We start from the raw sequence: 21,737 nt of genomic DNA on the forward strand, positions 1-21,737 counted from the left end.
CTGACAATGTGTGTCGGCAGCCATGATGATCTCTAAAAAAAAAAAGAACTTATGAAAAATTTCTGAGAATGCCATACCCTGTAGCTTTCTTTTGAGTAGAGATCAACACCATTCGCAGCTTCCTGGCATGTTTTGTTGCAGCGCTAGGCTTTCCACGAGCAGACCATGTAATTGGATCGTGTAGCATTATGTAACATGAGAACAACTGAAGCTATCATGATGAAACTGCATATTTCCCCATTCGAGACACTTATGAGTATGCATGCCAAATTTCATTGCTGTAGGTCAACAAATAAAGTTTGTTTTCAATGCCACCTCCCCCCTTAAAGGAAATCGTTTTTCGAATAGCATGTCCCCTCAACAACAGGTGTGCCATTTCATAAGAGCACTATTATATACAAACTAAAAAAATAGAAAGTATGAGGCAATTTACTTTTTTGAAGGGACATTAAAAAGCAAAACGATTTTTCGCATATCAGTGCGAAAGTGCAACTTCACAATCCTAAAAACACCACTCTTACCACGGCACGACGCGTGGTGAGCGAGAAAATGGGTGCAAAGAAAATACAGGTGGGGACGCCATCTTGAGATTCCCACAGCAAACACTGTGATATCAGATCTTGAAGGCATTCACCAGGTCCTACGTAGCTTTCAAGCGATAAAAATCAATACACTGTCATCTAAAGATGCCATACACCTAGTATACAAACTTCATAAAGCCAATGTCGTAAAAATACGAAAAATACATTTTGGAATTTGGACTTCCTGCGCAGAGATTCCGGCACGAAATTTAAAAATGAAACTTCCATCCTTCAATCTAAACCAAGCCATTATTTTTCTTTTGTGTCCATTTGAGGCATATAGCAATGCAATAATACATAAGCGTGGAGGCCTCAAATAATACATCACTATGGAGGCCTCCTAAATAGCATATTTACCCTGTCGCAACCCATTTCATTTCATTACAGTAGCAAAGTTTAAATGCATCCCCCCCCCCCCTTTTGCTCTCTCTATTCAACGGAAAACTAGGCAGAAGCCCTACAAAGCCACCCGGACTAGACTGATTGTCACACGTGCATCACCAAGCACCACTCGCCTGAAGCATAGAGACAATGTCGGCCTTGTTGAAGAAGATGAATGATGAGAGTGTGGAGAGCATGTTTTCCTCAAAGACTGATGGTGTGGGCAGCACCACATCCTGGATGTACTGCACCCGGTACGTCTGGTGGATCTTGGCCAGCAGCTCGGGGTTCCCCAGAGGGATCACCTCCCGAAATCGTGACACCTGCACCACATGCAGGCCCCAATGCGAGCGTCAAAAGGTCAGTAAAGAAAGACGACTGGAATAAAGAAAACATTTGTAGCTAGTTCCGCGCCGCGAAAACGGTCGGACAGTCGCGCTCTAAGCACGCTTGTGAACGTGGTCAGCTAGCGAGACCTCGTAGTGTCAAAAATTCGTCACTAGATTTAGAATATGCATGTCTACACATTTTAGGCATTGTAGTCATGATCACCATACCATCACCATAATTTCGAGCATCATCGTCATCATTTCGAGTATCATCATTCGCCGCTACGCTTGGAATGTGTGCTCACAATCTGAGCTCGATCACCGTCGTTCCCATCGTCTCTAGACCCCCATCATATTCTTGAGCACCATCGTGACAAATGCTATCAAATTATTCTGAGCTCAAGCACCACCATCATATTGCCACGAGGAATTGTTAAGGCGCAGTACAACGCAGACGTTGTTAAAAGAGGAACGCTGACGGCATCGCTACGACTCATGAAGCCCGCCGGAAGGCACGAGCCGGCCCAGCCTGTGCACGAGCTGCTACCGAGCAGCGGAAAAGAAGAGAAGAAGAGGACGACGAGCGTTCGCTGCTTTCTCCCAGCTACTGTGTAGTTCTTTTGGCTTTGGGCACAAGTTCGCCCTTATTAAACCTTGTAAATAGGACGTCCCGGTTGTGAGGTTGTTATATCCGTTACATTTTCTGGTGGAGGAGCCTGGGTACATGATTCCGAGCCCCACGCAAGAGCGAAGTCCAAGCACTGACCAGCCGCAACCAGTGGAGCTTACACCGGTGCACCAACGAGTCAGCCGCCGTATCCGAGGAGAGTTGCCAGAATTTGGGCCACTCCCTTCTGTATCAAGGGCATCGGTGACGGAGACAAGCGCCGCCACCACCATGACGAGCCAAGTTACGCCGGCACAACTCATCGTAAGCCAACCGGTCATCCCAAAGGTGTTTCATGGTGACCCATACGAGGACGCCGAAGACTGGTTAGAGCATTTCGAGAGAGTGGGAAATCTAAATCAGTGGAACGAGGAAGGCAAGCTGCGTAACGTCTACATTGCGTTGGAAGACTCTGCACGAGTGTGGTACGAAAACCACGAGGCATCTCTGACGTCGTGGCAAGAGTTTCGGCGGCAGCTACTGAGTACGTTCGCCAACAGTGATCGCCGGGAAAAGGCGGAAGCAGCTCTCCGCACACGGATTCAACGAACGAACGAAACTGTCGCGATGTACATCGAAGACATGTCCCGCCTTTTCAAGCGAGCTGATCCTGGCATGACGGAAGACAAGAAAGTGCGCCACCTCATGCACGGGGTAAAGCAAGAATTGTTCGCGGGACTCATCCGCAATCCGCCCCGTACTGTTGCTGAGTTTCGGTCGGAAGCAACAACCATCGAAACGACGCTTCAGCAGAGAGCCCGACAGTACAACCGCGACGTAGCCGGTGCATCCGCAGGAGTCTACTCAGCAGGCGTCGTGGATAATCTTGACACATTGCGCGAGCTCGTCCGGTCTGTTGTCAGGGAAGAATTAAGGAAACTGCAGTCACCTGATGTCACCCCCGAGCTGTCTCTTGCTGAAGTTGTCCGAGACGAAATTCGACAGGCCATGCGGGAGCCGCGGAGTGATGTGCCGGCGACACGACGGGCGGTAACGTACTCCGAGGTGCTCAGGCGACCTACTCTGCACTGTTCGCCGATCGAGACACCAAGTACTTATGTACAGACAATGCGCAGCCCGCCTGAAATCGTAGAGGCAACACGCACTCCACCTCGTGCGAGAGAGATGATGCCACGGAAGAGCGATGTGTGGCGAGATGCCACACGTAGGCCCTTGTGTTTCCACTGTGGAGAGGCTGGCCACCTGTACCGATTCTGCCGATATCGTCAAGCTGGTCTTAGGGGATTCGCCATCAATGCACCGTACCGTGTCCGCGAAACGGCGAAAGACCTTCCGAGATTGAAGAATACCTATGCTCACGTCGGGAATTTGACCCGCCTCGTCGTCATCAACCACGCTCACCATCCCCTATGCGCTACCGCTCGTCTAGCCCACGTCCCTTCCCAAGCACGTCTAGGCAGCGTTCGCCTAGCCCAAATCCGGGAAACTGAAGAGGGCGACCTGTGGAGGCGAGGCCGCTGGCGACTTGGGATATGAAGATCCTCCACTGCGGTACGAGCCTGATAACGACGACTGTTTCCAGGTAAAGGAGTGCAGTACAGAGAAAATTACTTCAGACTTGCCGTTGGTGATTGACGGACTAGAGCTCAATGCTTTGATCGATACTGGTGCGGATTATTCTGTGATAAGTTACGAATTAGCGAAGCGACTCAAGAAAGTTCTGACCGAATGGGGTGGACCTCAAGTACGTACTGCAGGTGGTCACCTCATAACCCCTTCCGGCCGATGTACCGCAAGGGTCATGATACGGGGCTTCACTTACGTCGGTGACTTTGTCGTCCTGCCTGTGTGCTCGAGGGAAGTGATACTGGGAATGGATTTCCTACAAGCTAATGGTGCGATTATCAATTTACAGAGGTCGAGCGTGTCCTTTTCGACGGAGCAAGCTTTAAAGGTAGCACGATCAGATGAACGATGTACCACTCCACTGCGCGTCGTCGACGATGATGTGACTGTACCGCCACGGAGCAGTATAATGGTTCTCGTGCATAATGATGCATTCAGCGACTACGAGGGTGTGGCGGAGAGCAACGTGGATGTTTTCTTGAAAAGAGGCGTTTGTGTGGCACGAGGGATTATCCAGCTGCGAAACGGGTGCACAGACATCCTCTTGACGAATTTCGGTAACGAATTCCAGCACATCGCAAAAGGGACGGCAATAGCGTTTCTTCATGAGTTCTGTGAAGTGACAGAAATATGCAGTCTTGAAACGACGTCACCGAATGTGAAACTTCCATCTGATGCCTGCGACACAATATACGTAAATCCTAATCTTTCAGAGATTCAACGTCAACAGCTATACGACCTCGTGCGGGAATTTGGCAGCTGTTTCTCCAACAGTTCAAAGGTACGGCGCACGAGCATTACAAAACACAGGATCATAACGGACGAGACAACCAGGCCGGTATGCCAGCACCCGTATCGTGTTTCCCCTAAGGAAAGGGAAGTCATCAAGAAGCAGGTACGAGAAATGCTTGAAGATGATGTTATCCAGCCTTCTAACAGCCCGTGGTCATCTCCCGTGGTGCTTGTCAAGAAGAAGGATAACACGCTACGGTTTTGTGTCGACTACAGGAAACTGAATGCTGTGACTAAACGGGATGTATATCCCCTTCCACGCATCGACGACACGTTAGATCGACTTCGGTGTGCCAAGTTCTTCTCATCACTAGATCTGAAAAGTGGATACTGGCAGATCGAGGTTGATGAACGTGATCGCGAAAAGACTGCTTTTGTTACCCCGGACGGACTTTACGAATTTAAGGCTCTCCCGTTTGGTCTCTGTTGTGCGCCGGCAACGTTCCAACGCATGATGGACACTGTGCTTTCCGGATTGAAGTGGCAGTGTTGCCTAGTGTACCTAGACGACGTGGTCATCTTCGCGGCTACATTTGAGGAGCACATCAAGCGCCTTCGGTCAGTGTTAGAGGCAATCCGTTCGGCAGATTTGACAATCAAGCCAGAGAAGTGCCGATTAGCTTTCGAAGAGCTTCGTTTTCTTGGGCATGTCGTCAGCGCCCAAGGTGTTCGCCCTGATCCTGATAAGACGGCCGCCGTCGCAAGGTTTCCGGTGCCAACAGACAAAAAGTCAGTACGGAGATTTCTAGGTCTATGTGCGTACTATAGACGATTTGTGAGAAATTTTTCAAAGATCGCAGAACCCTTAACGAGACTTACGAGAGAAGATGTGCCTTTCCAGTGGCAAAACGAGCAACAAAGCGCCTTCAACGAATTGAGAAAGAGGTTAGAAAACCCCCCGATTCTTTCTCACTTTGATGAGACAGCCGACACGGAAATACACACAGATGCCAGTAACATCGGCCTTGGATGCGTTCTAATACAGTGGCAGAAAGGTGAAGAAAAAGTGATAGCTTATGCCAGTCGGACTCTAACAAAAGCAGAGACAAACTATTCGGCCACGGAAAAAGAATGCCTTGCCGTCGTCTGGGCCATCAGTAAATTTCGGCCGTACCTATATGGTAGACCATTCAAGGCAGTCAGCGATCACCATGCGCTTTGCTGGCTGGCGAACATAAAGGAACCATCTGGACGACTAGCAAGGTGGAGCCTCAGACTGCAAGAATACGATATAACAGTGGTATACCGATCTGGCAAAAAACATACCGATGCCGACTGTTTGTCACGGGCTCCTACAGACACACCACTATCAGAAGAAGACGACTTTCCGTTCGTAGGAATTGTCGAGACCACTCAAATAGCCGAACTCCAACGTACAGACAAAGAATTACTCCCGCTTATCGAACACCTGCAAGGAATTGACGTACAAGTACCCCGTATATTTTCTCGAAGCCTCGCATTGTTCTGCCTCCGAGGAAACGTTCTCTACAAGAGAAACTTCAAGCCCAACCGCGAAAAGTTCCTGCTTGTCGTTCCAGCAACTATGCGACAAGAAATACTTCGAGCGTGTCACGATGAGCCCACATCTGGACATTTGGGTGTGACGCGAACGCTTGCAAGGATCAGTCTCCATTATTATTGGCCCAAGCTACTAGCTTCAGTGCAACACTACGTCAAAACATGCCGCGAGTGCCAAAGACGAAAAACACCACGTTCTAAACCAGCGGGCCTTCTACAACCTATAGATCCACCGAAAGCGCCTTTCCGCCAAGTTGGAATGGACCTCCTTGGACCCTTCCCGACATCTTTACTCGGCAAGAAATGGATCGTTGTGGCCACTGATTATTTAACTAGATACGCCGAAACAGACTCTTTGGAACGAGGAACGGCAGCAGAAGTGGCCCAATTCTTCGTACACAAAATAGTCCTGCGACATGGCGCTCCAACGGTTGTAATCACCGATCGCGGAACGGCTTTCACGGCGCAACTTTTGAAGTGCCTGCTCAACATGACTCACACTGTTCATAGGAAAACCACTGCATATCATCCTCAATGCAATGGCCTGACCGAACGCCTTAACAGAACTTTAGCGGACATGATATCCATGTATGTGGATGTCGAGCACAAAAAGTGGGACGAAATTTTACCATACGTCACTTTCGCCTACAATACGGCTGTGCAAGAGACCACCAAAATCACCCCATTTGAACTAGTTTACGGTCGTGCTGTTACCACAACACTGGATGCTATGTTACCAATAGACCAAGATGACTACCCCCCCGATCTTGACGACTTTCTACAAAGAGCGGAAGAAGCCCGCCAGTTAGCAAGATACCGAATACGCCACCAACACCGCATCGATGCCGACCGCTACAACCGAGGAAGACTTGACACGCGATATGACGTTGGCGACAAAGTGTGGATATGGACTCCAGTACGACGACGAGGCCTCTCCGAAAAACTCATTTCCCGGTATTTTGGCCCCTACGAGATCGTACAGCGACACAATGACCTCGTCTACGAAGTCAAGCCTGCAGGCCACCTGCATTCGAGGCGACGCAATCCCACGGAGCGTGTACACATTGTACGGATGAAACCGTACTACGACCGATTCCAAACCTAGCCACCCCAATACCTTGACGTACTGCAACCTCATTTTTACAAACTTGCACACACAAAAAAAAAACAGCCTCATCGCAAGCATCGGGGCGATGCCGCTTGAGAGGGGGGATAATGCCACGAGGAATTGTTAAGGCGCAGTACAACGCAGACGTTGTTAAAAGAGGAACGCTGACGGCATCGCTACGACTCATGAAGCCCGCCGGAAGGCACGAGCCGGCCCAGCCTGTGCACGAGCTGCTACCGAGCAGCGGAAAAGAAGAGAAGAAGAGGACGACGAGCGTTCGCTGCTTTCTCCCAGCTACTGTGTAGTTCTTTTGGCTTTGGGCACAAGTTCGCCCTTATTAAACCTTGTAAATAGGACGTCCCGGTTGTGAGGTTGTTATATCCGTTACAATATTCTTGAACATCACCATTTCATAGGCCATCACCATCATTTAGCAGCCCTGTATTATGATCATTTCGTTTCCTTAATTCTTTATTTTTATTTACTCATCTGGTCACATGACCAGTGTGACTACTACTACTACATTTACTCGAACTGATGCGAGCCATTTCTCAATTCTTATATCTAAAGTTGACTCTCAAGCTAAGATCAAGTACCGAAATATCAATTTTTACTTCCAGGACACAATGGAAGTCACCCCTCGTGTTACAATCGTGATCGTGTTACATTCGAGTACCGTAAAAACCGGACTATAGGTCGGACCGCAATATAGGACGACCCCCCAAAACTTCGAATCGTAAAAAAAGAAATTTAAAAAAATCGCAAAGTATCGCGGCACACCCTTACCTTGATAAAAACGCAACGCAACTAGCTGCACTGTGGTAACATTCATTTTTATTTAGACACTGTTCAATGCTAGGAGGTCACGAAGTTACTCGGACTCATCCGAACTCGAGTCGGATGATGTTTGTTTTTCACTAGCGATGTCCCAGAGTGCATCGTCCTCTGTGCCGTCTAACGCGTTGCTGATGCAGCATTTGCGGAAGGATTTGCGAACCATCTCTTCCGGGAGGGATTTCCAGGCTGACGACACCCAGCCACAAACGGTTGCGAGCGGTGGACGCCGTAGGCGGCCAGCGGGGGTCTTGGGATTGTCTCCCAGCATCCACTCACTGTAGAGCTCGCGCACGCGACCTTTAAACGGCTTGTTCAGCACAACGTCCAGTGGCTGGAGTATAGATGTCAGTCCCCCGGGGATGACAACAAGATCCGTCTTGCCATCGGACAGCGATCGCTTCACATCGGCCGTGAGGTGACCGCGATAAGAGTCGAGCACCAGCATGCTCGGTCGTTGAAAAAGGGCACCGGGTCGCCGGTTCCACACGAGCCGGATCCATTCAAGCATGAGGGATTCGTTCATGAACCCCTTCTCGCTTGCCCTCACGATCACATCCCGAGGGAAGTCCTCCTTCGGTAGCGTTTTCCTTTTAAAAATAATATAAGGAGGCAGCTTCTTTCCGTCTGCTGTACACGCGAGCATCACGGTAAACCGCGAATGCTCGTTGCCCGTTGTCAATAGCTTCACTTGCTTCGCTGCTTTCTCGGTCACAGTCGTGTTCGATGGCATATCGAACCAGACCGGAGTTTCGTCAGCGTTGCCCATGTGGCCCATCATGTAGCAACGCTGTCGACGAAGCTCGATGACGAAGCGCTGATACTCCACAAGCTTGTGCTCGAACTCTGCGGGTAGTTTTTGGCACACTGAAGTACGCCGCCGCAGAACAAGGCCCTTCCGCTTCATGAATCGGCGCACCCACGATGGCGAGCCCTTGAATTGCGCCCTCGTGAGCCCCGAGTCGCGCGCAATCTCGAGCGCTTTCACGCGGATGCACTCCGTTGTCACGGGTAGCGACCTTGCGCGCAGCTCCCGTACGAACTCGACGAGTGCCGTTTCCAGTTCGGGGTGAACTGCAGTCCGTCCACGAAACGACGTTTTCTTCTGGTTGCTGCAACTTATGATGCGCTGTTTCTGGCTCCTCCAGTATCGGATGCTCTTCTCCGTCGGGCCGAATTCTCGTTGTGCCGCCAGGTTGCCGTGGGCTTCCGCATATTCGATGACTTTTTTCTTGAAGCACATCGTGAACTGACGTCGGCTGCCACTCATATTGAAGGAGATAGCCTCAGATGGGGATAATGAAACAGCGCAAAACCACCGCAGCCACCCTTGCTTCGCAATCGGGACAAACAAAACGCAAAATGGGCGTCGCGGCCGCCCAACGATGCTGTTGCTGATGCTCACGATGGCAATGGAGCCTACCGACTTTTGTCAACCCATTGTTGCAAGACTTCCATAAGTTTTCTGCCAATGACCGGTATATAAGACGGGGGTCGACTTTTCATCGCGTCTCTTTGAAAAAAAATTCGACCTATATTCCGGTTTTTACGGTAAATGTGGTATATTAATAAACAGGGTAGTCTAAACCAGCTTCACTATAAAATCACCAGCAGTTTAAGACTATCGAATGCCTACGCTGACCTTTACCGACGACAGAACTACAAAAACTTCTAAGACTGCTTTCCCAGGTACACTGTAGGCCAAAGTTCTGTTGATTGCATCAACAAAGACAAAAGTGAAATGCTTTGATCAGAAAGATAAATTTCCTCGTAGAAATTGTAGTGTGAGTTAATTTAAAAAACAGTGATTCCTTTAAAAAAATTGGGCAACGAAAAAAGGAGGGCAAGGCTGAGAAGCAATCCTGCCAAGAGGGTCTAGGTAGACCAACCTGCCGAAGGTAGTCTCTATGCCGCCGCCTCTGGCCTGCAGGACACCCTGGTTCATACTCTAGAATGCCGACGACGTCTAGGATGGCGTCCTCGGCAAACATAGCGTCGAACAGTGCATTCTTGTTCAATAAGAAGATGCCCTTGAAGATGTCGTAAAGTTGGTACAAACCCTGTAAACGGAAAAAGCAAACATACGTTACCTATTACCAAGCGGCGATGTCATGTGATGAAGACATCATTATTTTTGATGATCTGGGACATCATTAGCTGACGCTACCAAAGGATTACGTTCCTTTTCTTGCGTCGCTCGCATTGACAATGACAGTCGCGTTCGTGTCTCATGAGGCCATTGCCTCAATTAGTCGCAACGAGCTGCGACAGACGACAGTACCTCCCGGTAGTCGAGGTCCTCGCAGGTGTGGAAGACTGGCAGCAGGCGCCGTATGTAGTCCTGCTCCTCAAGGGCGGTGGCCAGCTTGTCCCGTCGCACGGGTGAGGGCAGGCAGCTCTGCACCAGGCTGGCCAACTCGCCAAGCCGCTGGGTCTCGCACGGGGGAAGCTCCACAGGGGGCATGCCGTCCCCCACTTCCTCGAGGTGCTCGTCCTCGGACTCGACCACGTCCTGGGTGATGTCCACTGAAGGGTCCTTGCCCTGCACCTGAGCAAAGAAGGAGGGAAAGAGCAGCATTGAACAGGCGATATTTTTAACAACGAAGTTGTTGTGGGTCGATCGTTTGCCCGTGAACAGCGAACAGAAAATTATTGTTATGAACCAGCATGTGTGAAGTTCATATTCGTTCATTGAACTTGGAGTGCGGGAGCACGCAAAAGACTGAGGAGGAACCGCACAGCACGAGTGCTCACTAACAACTGGTTTATTTTCAAGTTTCGAAGGACACATTTATACATAAAAGTGCACATATCAACAATGGTATAACGACAGTACGAGCAGCATGTGCTCAACAGGAGTGGTATATAACATACCCCCCTCCCATATTGTCGCACGTACATTGGCCAAAACTGGCTGATGCGTGAATGTATGCCTCAGAGAACATAGAATTTCCTTGAAAAGCCACATTTAGCATCACATTGTGATTCGTGCAAATGCCAACCATTGTTCGATAAAGTAAGCGTTGTTTCCCAGCATCCACTTCAAACTATGCGTAAAATTTCTGAAGCGAGGAATGCAGATCAGTGTATCAGCCACTGATCAGTCCCTACAGAAGTGCCTTGATTATAAAAGAATCGCGGGCTACTTGTACTGTAGTCATAATCTCGTTGACATGTGCACCTAAATGCATAAATGGGTCTTTCGAATGTGAAAACAAACCAGTTGTTAGCGCTCGTACTGTGTGGTTCAACCTCTGTCTTCTGCGTTTCTCTGTACTCCCTGTTCGCTGAACGAATATTGTTCTAAGATACCTGCCGTAGTCTTTCCGTCCACTTTTCTTTCCACACGTTTGCCTAGTGGTTGCTTCGAATAACACCCTTTATACTTTATTTTGCATTGTTGCCTGTTGGTTCTCATTACCCTTGTGCATACACACTTGTTGTAGTTTGTTCAGTGCATCCCGAAATAAAAGTACAATAAAAGCACGTTTTCATAGTAAGCAATGTAGATACAAATGCACAAGAAAAGAAATGATGCTATGCTTGTGTGCCTTACTTTCTCATACAATAAATTCTTATGAAATATATTCACTTTCTGTAATTTCAACCATGCACTTAGACTGTGAGGGACATGCCACCTGAGTGCTTCCATAAAAGATTTGTTAGCGATAACAGAAGCTAGAGTTTAGCAAAGAGAACTTGAAAGCATACCTGGCAGATCTTTTCCCATATTTCGTCGCAGCCTGCCTTCTCCTGAAAGCTCAGTGCTAGGTCGTAATTGTCGCCTTCCGACCACACGATCAACGTCTCCTGTAAAAAAAAAAAGAAAAAAAAATCCCGCACACAGTTAATTGAAGGCGTAATCATCACAATACCGCAAGAAAGACTGCAACCAAATTCACGAGCGCTGCCCGTGAGAGTTTATATTGCATCTCCAAATGAGCATGCTGTATGGCAAAGGGAAAAAGTTTATCTAGGCATTTAGGTTGCTCAAGTGCATAAAGAAGGGTACAAAAAGCTTGTGCATAGTTATTTGAAGAGTTTCCAGGACTCCACAATCTTTTTCATTGGTCGCCATCAGCGCAGAAGCCCTTTGATAACGGCGCGTAAAGTGAAAGCATGTCCTTTGGTTTTCCTCGAAACTGTCACTGGATGCAAATTAGAAAATTAAAAAATAAAGGCATCCTCTGATGCTTATGAATCATTAATCTGCATCATCATAATCAGTTTACTGTATGTCCACTGCAGGACAGAGGCTTCTCGTAACAATCAACAGCTGATGCTATCTCGTGCAGAGCGATTCTATTATATGCCTGTGAAGTTGTTGAACTCGCCACCATGTCTAACTACTTGCCGTGTGCAGCTCAAAGAATTAAGCTGCTATCAAGCTTCCAAAGTTCGAAATTTTTTTTTAGGGCTTTACATGCGGAAAATTGTCACTGCCTGCACCGTGCATGCTGCCACATTGGCAAAACACGAAGAAGAGAAACATAAACGACGCCAGAACTTGAGGTTTCACGCGGAGGCTTAAAGCACTCAGTTTTGCACTCGCAATTTAAGCACACTGTTCAAGTTTTTGCGATAACCATGCTGCCACACCACTATGGTATGAAGTATCATTAGAAGAAAGAAAAAAAGGAAGAAATAAACAAAAACCGATACGCATCTTTAAAGCCACACTACTCCTATGAAAATGTGTCTCAAAAGGCAGTGCATTATCACTTCAAACAGCCAGACAAGTTGTGAGTCGACGGATCACAACTGTTAACCGAAACATGAATTGAGTGGAGCGAGTGAATAGCACGACGTGCTCCGTTATAAATGGCGTAGCATGCGGGCTAAGTGTGCAACAGCAGCAGGTGGAAGTAAGCATTTGTTTGTGGAGAAACTACAAACACACCACAGGCCATGGTCTATTCAAATGTTTGTGGTTGAGACAACCCCCCTTCCCCCCCCCCCTTTACTGCTTGCAGCTATTGTAAGGAAGGCAAGTTGTAATCATTCTCAGACAAAGGCAAGGAAAACGGAAGAACAGGTAGTGAAAAAGAGGAGTTATCAATGCGAGATAACAGAGGTACAGAACGGGCAGCAGTGCAGGCTAGAGGAAAGCCCCACCCCCATTATCTAGAAAAACACCCTGACAATCTGGCAAACACTGGCAGCCAGAGTTATAGACCAAGGTAGTCTTATCAGCGAGAGGGACAGACATGGCGAAACGCCTTCATATGTGCAAACCAAGGCGACGGCGTCAAGCAGTCTGGCATTGACGCCAAAAGGTGAACGCAAAGCAATTATCCGCACTGCACGGCGTTACGACATGGTGGTTATGAAAGTGGAGTTTGGGATGCAATGCCGTTTCGTGACGCACGCAACAACAAAACAGCTCAAATAAGCAAGGCACAGCTTACTAGAATTTGCGGCTGTGCCAGTGGTTCACAGGTCATTTCGAAAATGAGATTTCCCGATTCCCACAAGCACATACTCCCGACCACACCTCCCAAAGAGTGCTTAATAATGACTGTTTGTAAAAGAGCCCATTAGGTAAAAACGATGACGCACATGTGCAAGGGCTATCAATAGGAACAATAATAAGCTAAATATACTCATGAACTACAAAAAGCCAACAACCATAATAAGGTAAAGGTAAAACAGGCTGCCAGCACTCAAATTGGTGAGCTGGCCACCCTCTCTAGTCGGTCTGTCTACCACGCATTGCTCGTGGATGCCACTCGCTCTCGGAAGATGTTATTTGATCTGTTGATCAAGCTACTAATCGACACCTATGCCAGAGTTCAATAAACGCCGCGAAAAGCCGTCTCCTTTGGACACACTGATGATTCACTAACACATTAAACCGTGTACCTGCAAGAGTGAATGTATGTGTGAACGAGAGAGAGTCAAGTTTAGCCTAATCTTCAAAAACAGGGCCTAGCAGAGCTAACATATTCACAAACTCCAAGGCCTAGTGGTATGCTGTTCCCTAGTTAAATGATTATGAATGATGAGTCAAAGCGCTAAACATGAAAACAAAGCGCATAATATGCGGCTTACCGAAGCATATTACGCAGCCTCACTTAATGCTTACTGAAAATCAATGGCATCAGTTCTGCGTTATGAAAGGCTATCAATGTTGCCGAATAGATCTGACCTTTATGAAGAACTTCTATGTGATTGTGATGACACGTCTGATCATTCAATTGATGTAGGTGTGACCCCCACTACTAGAACACACACTTTTAAGGCAGCTCTGATGGGGAAAAAAAAGAGGGATTGTAGTAACATTGATCAATCTGCTGAGTTACTTTAATGAGTGAATAACAGACAATATACTAACACGATGGAGGCGGAAATGTCGTAGGCCCGTGTGCTCAGATTTGGGTGCACGTTAAAGAACCCCAGGTGGTCAAAATTTCCGGAGTCCTCCACTACGGCGTCTCTCATAATCATATGGTGGTTTTGGGACGTTAAAACCCACAAATCAATCATCAATCAAATCATCAATCAATATACTAACAGGCTACTGAATCGTAGCCCGCAGTTGAGTGTGCATACTATATTTGCTCCAAATCTGGAGCCCCCTTTTCGTGTAGGGGGTCGCAGCTAAACAAGTTGCGTCATGCACGAATCTCGCTTACTTGTTGCTTCTGGTAGGCGGTGTCCTGCTGTATTTTTGATTCCAAGAGTAACGAGCCTGCAAAGAAAAAAAAAGGCAAAAGAACGGAGGGCGAATCAGTCATACGAGGTAATCACACCGATCTTTGTCATGCGACGCCATCGGGTTCAGTCTTTTCACGAAACGTCACAATCTTTCAGCACCCGTGGGGACGCAATGAAGAAGCGAGCGCTGTTTTAACATCGCATCAGCGCCGATTTTTGGCGTGCTCCACGGGCGGGACGAATCAATAAGTAAAAACGGGAGGAAAGATAGAGGGGGGGGGGGAGAGGTTGAACATAGATATCAAACGAGCGTTGGTTCAGAACAAATCAGTGTAAGGAAAGAAACAGATGTAGAAACAAACACGACACGGCTAGTGAGTGCACACGCACAAATAAATACGTTCCCGAAGCCCAAACAACGTTATTTTGATCGCCTCGCGAACGCAAAACTTCGTGCTACGACGGAGGGGGGGGGGGGGGGGAAAGGCGGCAGACGATCCCCAGGAATGTAAACAATAGGGAAGCCCCGTTTTTAGGCCGTCTTGTTGACGTTTTGAAGAGACCGTGAAAGGCGCGCGACGTACGTACAACGCTGTTTAGAACGTGCAGGACGAAACGCGCGAGTGACGTCTGGACCGCGAGCATCACAGGTCAAGAGGAGGGGGGGTTGCACTCACCGTCAGACTCGGCCCGCACGAGAAGGGACATAGCCTTGAGCCGCTCGACGTACGAAGACGACACATGTCCGGTGCCGCGGTCATCCCACTGACGATCGGCGTTCAAGGCATACAACTTGACGCGTCTTCTTGTATCCGCCATGGTCGTCGTTGGTCACGACGTCGAGCGCCGCTTCTCCGCTCTTCGTCGCTGGAACTGTCGCGCCGCCGATCACATCCCGGTCGCTGGTCTCCTGCAGGACCGACCACGGCTCAACACAAAAGCCTGGCCTCCGGGTCTCACCACATTGACACGGAACGTCACGGAAAACACGATGCTCGCCCGGTCTGTCCGGCCGCTCCGCCGATGCAGGCCGCCAGGCGAAAAATTTAAATTGTTTTAGGGTTAAGTATGCACAGGCTTTTTAGGCTTAGCACGTATCTCGGAAAGATGCCCACTGTGCTAGCCTGGATTTAGGCTTCGAAAGAGTAACAAAACCACGGCGAAAAATGCATCCAAATATTGCACAGTGCGGCCGAGCACTTTTGCGAAGCACGCGCCGGCGTGCGCGATCCGGAAAAAGTTCACGAAGCCAAACAATAGCCGACGAACGCGTCCACAGAGTCCGATGACGAGGAAAAAACTTACCAATCGCTCACCTCACCTACTGGGTGAATACAACGCCATTTTGAAAATTGCCAAAGCACAACTAGAGTGTACTAGAATGGGGGAGTGGGTCCACTGAAGGCTCCACGCTGAGGCGTTTTTTTCGGAAAATCCAGGTGGCGCTACCATCGCCTTCACCTGAAGACTTAGCCGTGGTTGCCATGGTTACAAGTCCCCTTTGCCACGCGGTTCGCGACGGGTGGGTAGTCTGATAGTTCGCGCGGTTCGCGTGCTGCTCGCGCGTCTGGCGCAGTCTCGCAGCGTTGTTGCTTCGTTCGTGCGTGCGTGGCCGTGAACGGCGTCGCACCGTGCTTCCGCGCCAGTTCAACAAAATCTAAATGTTTATATTGCGAAACGCCCTGCTCGTATAGGTAGTCACGCACGCAAGTACCGTGATTTCCACGGTAATTGTTTACAATCAAGAGCGTAAGTTGAATTTGGCTTTTGCGAAAACGTACGCATCGAAAGTGTAATATGAGCATTAACTGCGATGCTTTTAAAAATGTCAATATAACTGGGATATATAAGTAAGTTTGCGTTTGGTGCAAATTTAGACTCACGGCAGCAAATTGAATATGATGCAAGACTAAAGTTACCAGCTGTTATCACGAGAATTAAAGCTAAAGTATGCGAACCCTTCTGCAAATTTGCAGCTATTCGTTAGGGACGCGTGATATTATTGAAAAACTGAACCAGTCCTGTTGCGATTACGTGAGGGTGTTGGCAAAGGAAGTTTAGTCACATCGGACGGCAACTGTGCTATTCGTAGGAAATGACTTATAGGGCGGACGCACGTCCGTCGCGGTGGTTTTATGATGAGTTTTTGTTCGGCATCTAGTGCTGGTATACGTTGTAGGTATTAATGAAATATGTTATATTTTACCTTTTCTCTTCGTGCCTGCGGTACGTGTCCATGCAAACATTTGCTCGAAACATGAACGTGTTTTCACCTATAGATAGGAAGTCTGAAAGACACCAATAAAGAAGTGATATGCGCAAAATATTTTATTTTAAATTGACTGCGCAAGCTTTTCGCATAAATATAAAAAACAAAATAAATATCATCGAAAGACTTCGACACCGTCGCTCAAGGAACGTCAGGCTCTATGTTGTCCTGCTAAGCTTTAAGTGTTTTGCTCTCGCTCGTTTCGAAGCGTTTTCCCTGTTCATTCCCTTCACTAAGAAGTGAAGGCGAGTGAGCACGTAGAACGAAACGAGCTTTGTGCTCACTGCATCTTTGTGGTCTGGACAGCCGACCGCTTTCGAGTTCAGAAAATTAGTTTTCACCAATGAAAGGATGTCAGAGATGCTATCTGTGTGCAACATGGAAACACTGAAACATTCAGTAAACAAGTTTTCAAGTGAGGCAATGAAATCATACAGCTGTCGTGAGGGGTACAGAAGTCCACCCCAGTCGCATTGCTCCGTGAATTGCGAAGGGAGCTGTTCAGCAACCGCGACAGCTTTCTCAAACAGAAGCACTTCTTTGCATTGTACGCATGCCAACTTCAATACACACTTTCTGGCCACGTACCCTGCTGTGTAGTAAATGAGTCTCGAGTCACTCTTCTCCAAAGTCACATCGATGTGGTCAGCAAACTTTTCTGGCATCGTGGCAATCGTGCTTTCGACCTCGCCAAGTTTTCCCTGTGATATAAGATCATCAATTTTTTTGTGCGTGACCTTTAGACCCTGTCTGTCATGCACAGTGACAAGAGCGTTTATCATGTCAGGGTTTGCGTTTGCGCTGTCCACACTGTGCGCCAAGTTATAAAAGGACAAGCAGTTGACGGTTATTAGAAACTCATCCGGAGAGGGGTGCGCGTTGCAGCCACTTGACTGGCGAACGATGCCGAAGAAATGTTCCACGGGATCGGTGCTAAGTCGAGATGTCATGAGATATTTGAATCCAACGCTCTCTGTCAGGTACTTCAGCAATGAAAGGGTATTTGCTATAGTGACCCTAAAACCTATGGCAGTGGACTCGCTGAGAAAGTGCCGCTTGTTGTCACTGAATGATTCCCAGTCATTCAGGAAGTCCAGAAAATTGGACAGGAATGCCACGTCTGTAGAAGCTGGTCTCAGCGCTTCGGCCCGAAACCTGGAAGTCATCACGGTGATCAGTCGTTGGATCTTCCTGCAAAATAAACAAAAAGAATGTATGTCAGAAGAGCGCTCATCATGCGTTTGAGATGTTTACGATTACACTTAATTCATTTGGAACGTAGGCGCAACTCACGAGAAGAACAGCTGAGTTGCCTCGATGCTGCCACACCTTCTCTCGATGTCCTCCTTGTAGAAGGCCAGGCCCCGTAGGACATATGGACCGAATAGTTGGAAGGCGAAAGGGGTTCTCATCTTCTCAAATGAGTTTGGTTCCAGATGCGTCTCGGTCAAATTGGGCATAACTTTCAGTGTCCTAACACTTCTGTCTAGAAGGTACGCCTCCCGAACCGGATGCACAGACACCTAGAAATATAGGTTGAGGTAATGCAATGTATGCAAAAAACACAATCTTTGTAAAATGTCAACCATGAATCTATACGTACCAATCCGTCTGGTGTTGCAAAGCCTTTCTGGAGAAGACCATTCCTGAGGCATTTTAGCAGATGCGGGAAATCGGAGATAAAGTGCAATTTCCTCATCTCGTCGACAGGATGCTGTATGGCGCCATTTATTTTCTTCGATGACGCCGACACCCCCGCTAGCTTCCACATTTTTCGATTCCAGGGGGCTCCGTCACAAGTGATGTGGTCGACGAACAAGCCCGCCTGTTCCACGAGGATGGTAGCTTCCATGAGAATTTTCAATAAAATGTCTCCTCTCACATTTCCTTTTGTCGCAAAAACGCCCACAATTTGGCTCCATTTTCCAGCGAAAGGCACAAACATGATGACCATGCCGTGATCACATTGCTGGTACTTGTCTTCGGGCTTCGTAAATTCTCCAAGGTCCACGAAGCCTTGAATCTGGCCAGACGCCGTCACATTGAAATGTTCTGACAATTTCATTTCGTCCACCAATAGTCCGCCGTGTCTTTCGAGGTCTGACATGCTCGCGGTTTTTTTCTTTAGAGTGTTCATTACTGCTTGATTAAAACCGAAGGCCGACTCGTATGACCTCAAGTATCTTTTCAAAGTAGTGTTGCTGGGCATCATGAGAATTTCGTTCTTTCTGATGTGCTGATAAAGCCGGGGACTCTTTAGTTTCATGAGTAAACACTCGAGGATCCACTCCTGATTGTAGCGCATGCCCTGCTTGCTGGTTTGTTTGGCAGCTTGAAAGCAAGCGCGAACACTTGCCTGCTGCTTTCGCGGTAGTGACGATATTTTATCCTCTAGTATTTTATCCGCGACATTCGCATTGTTTGCCCTCATCTCTTCGAGACGACCAGCAATGTCCAACAGCCTTGTCGCCATCCGCTTGTTTCTCTGACTCAGGACCCGCAGTTTGGTGGAGACTGAGTTTCTTCGCTCTTTTCGTTTTAGGTAGCTTTTTCTGGTGAGTATTACTTTCCTCACGTACTTGCATGAAATGCATGAAGAACCTGGAAGTATACGAGAAAAAAATTATGAAGAGCTTCCAGTTTTTTACCATGCATGTTTGAAACGCAATTTATGCACTTTCACTTTCTGTAGGCAAACTATTCTTTCGTAAATGTTAATGAGTACTACAAAAATTAGGGGCCACACAAATGTTCTAGCATTAAACAGGTTACTGATTGATTAATTGTACAATTACAAGTGACGTCTCAATAAACGTTTGCCGCACTCACCTTGTTGTTTAACCGCTCCTTTGCACGTGACACTGAAGACAAGGCCGTCGGAATGAGAGATTTGCTGCTCCAGTTTCTTCGTAAGAACGTCATAGGTGAAGTCCTTCGCCCTACCTGCTCCTCTGCAAGGGTGAAGAGATTCTGCGCAGTCCAGGACTTGTTTGGCATCTTCAAGGTTATAGGCGACCTTTTCGGAGATCAGCGTCTTCCGAACATATGTCCGACAAATCACTTCACTCCGGTCGGTACCGTAATTCATGAGCACAGTCTTTTCGATGCTTACGAGTTCACGACTTAGGGAGGCCGAAACATAAGCAATTCCGTCATAATGACGAAACTTGTGCATTGCCCAGTGGTCGTTTGGCCGGACAACGTCTTCAAGTTCAAATGCGTTGTCGCTTTGCCTCGCACTTTCGCAATCTTCAAATCTCAGTTGCGGCTCAACTGATTGCAGCGCAGTTCTTTTTGACGGCTGGTCTTCACAGGTTGGTGGTGAAGCCGCTCTCTTCTTCGTTGACTGCTCCGGTGTGGGCTGCTCGTCAGGACACTTCAGGAGATGAGGTATAATTATGGGTACAGCATCACTGCGAAGTTCCGGCTTTCCCCGCTCTATATATACTTCTCGGCCTTCGATAATATGTACATATTGCCTTAGTATGTATTTTTGCTCGAAGTGCAGCTCGCAAATGGCATCGGTGACTTGCAAGGGCCGATCAGCGCGGTTGAGATTCTGGTCCCATAGCCGGCGTCTTTCTTCGTCTTGAGGTACTCCAAAGAGTGAGAGCTTGGGCTGGTTTTTAACTCTGCTGTATCCGGTTTGGCAGCCTACGACACAACAGTAATTTCTACGCCTAGACGTGCTCATCCTCTAATCTTTTGAAGCAGCTTGGAACGCTCCGTTATGCAACCAGCAGACACATATCTGCGCACGCAAACGTGCCGTCTGCCGCGTATTCTTTGTCCAGACGGCTTTGCTCAAAGGGAAATACAAACCTACGCGTTCACGAAAAAAAGCATACATTTTATTTCATGTCACTTGTTTTTGTCTCTAATAATGTGTAAAAAAAGAACCAGGAGACAAATTGTGAAAACAGCGCACGAACGACGGTGCATCGAACAGACGACGGCGCGTCGAGCAGACGACAACATCGAGCGCTCAGCGTCCCCGCCAGCGCGTCGTGCGGCCCGAACCGCCGCACGACTCGCACGCTCCCGCCGAAACTGACGTCACTTCAGGAGAAGGCTACTGCAGCGCCACCAAATTTTCCGCCGTTTTTGCTTCACCCGCACCGCTTGCCGCCGGCCACAGTGGACCCACTCCCCCATTCTAGTACACTCTAGCACAACGGGGGCTTTCCTTGTGAAGCCAAGGTTGGCGCGAAATTTGAAGTCGTTGACGTCACGCAAGCGCTGCAACAGCTGATTCATTTCTTTCGAGGTTCGCACGCACGTTTTGTTGTTTACATGCGTCGCCCGTGCCTCGAAACTGAACGCGGGGACAATTTAGTCTACCCCTAGGCACAGACGCTCGATTGTGAGGCTTTCGGGAACGCCTTGAAGAAGCTTCCTATAAAAAACTACAAAATGAGCGATGCAAAATGGTGTTCTCCGATGCATTCACGTATTCAGCGAAGCCAGGTGATGCAGGGCGTTCAAATAATGGAAGGAAATCAATTTATTCGGGGATTTCAAGTGGCACGAGAAGTCTCACGCAGCTATTGCGTGTCGGAAAACGCGAAAGTCAGGCGTAAATGCACTACGCAGGTAAGATGCGAGCTTTTGAGAGAGGAACTGCTTAAACCAGGTTTCACGATTGATTGTGCACCTCATCAACAAAGTGGAGAGAAATGAGTGTGCGGTAATCATTGACCTGTTACATTCAGCTCACTTTAAGGTCGCGTGCCGCAGGAGAGCGTGAAATTCCGCGGCATGGTACTACGTCAAACACCACAGCTGACCGTAAAAAAAAAGCATTGAATGGAAGAACGGAAAGATTCCGTAACTAAAGCAACACCACTAGGAAGCGCAAGTGTACTAATAAATTTAGTTTATTAGCATTGTAAAATCATTTTTACAAAAAGAAAAAAATTACGTAATGTGCATAAATGTTCGTCGCAACAACGCAAGATAAGATTGGAGTTTTAAGAAGAACTTTAGTTTTTTTTTTTTTCATATCTACGATAGA

At 47.9% G+C, this 21,737-nt stretch overlaps 1 protein-coding gene across 2 annotated transcripts in view; it reads right to left on the minus strand.

Moving 5' to 3' along the window:
• LOC119167116 (serine/threonine-protein phosphatase 4 regulatory subunit 3 flfl) overlaps positions 1–15,826 on the minus strand; it is a 48,573-nt gene extending 32,747 nt beyond the window's left edge. Inside the window, exons 1-7 of one of the 2 annotated variants that reach the window (XM_037418540.2) lie at positions 15,760–15,826; positions 15,132–15,364; positions 14,433–14,488; positions 11,509–11,607; positions 10,079–10,345; positions 9,687–9,857; positions 1,097–1,285 (exon numbers count right to left, since the gene is read on the minus strand). In XM_037418540.2, the coding sequence (XP_037274437.2) occupies positions 1,097–1,285; positions 9,687–9,857; positions 10,079–10,345; positions 11,509–11,607; positions 14,433–14,488; positions 15,132–15,273 (924 nt within the window). In that variant the 5' untranslated portion in view covers positions 15,274–15,364; positions 15,760–15,826. Of the gene's footprint in view, positions 1–1,096; positions 1,286–9,686; positions 9,858–10,078; positions 10,346–11,508; positions 11,608–14,432; positions 14,489–15,131 lie in introns of both variants that reach the window. The other variant, XM_037418541.2, reaches the window with a different exon arrangement.
• Between the last annotated feature and the right edge of the window lie 5,911 nt (positions 15,827–21,737).

This window comes from Rhipicephalus microplus, chromosome 6 (genome assembly GCF_043290135.1).
Source record: "Rhipicephalus microplus isolate Deutch F79 chromosome 6, USDA_Rmic, whole genome shotgun sequence".
NCBI classification, from domain to species: Eukaryota; Metazoa; Arthropoda; class Arachnida; order Ixodida; family Ixodidae; genus Rhipicephalus; species Rhipicephalus microplus.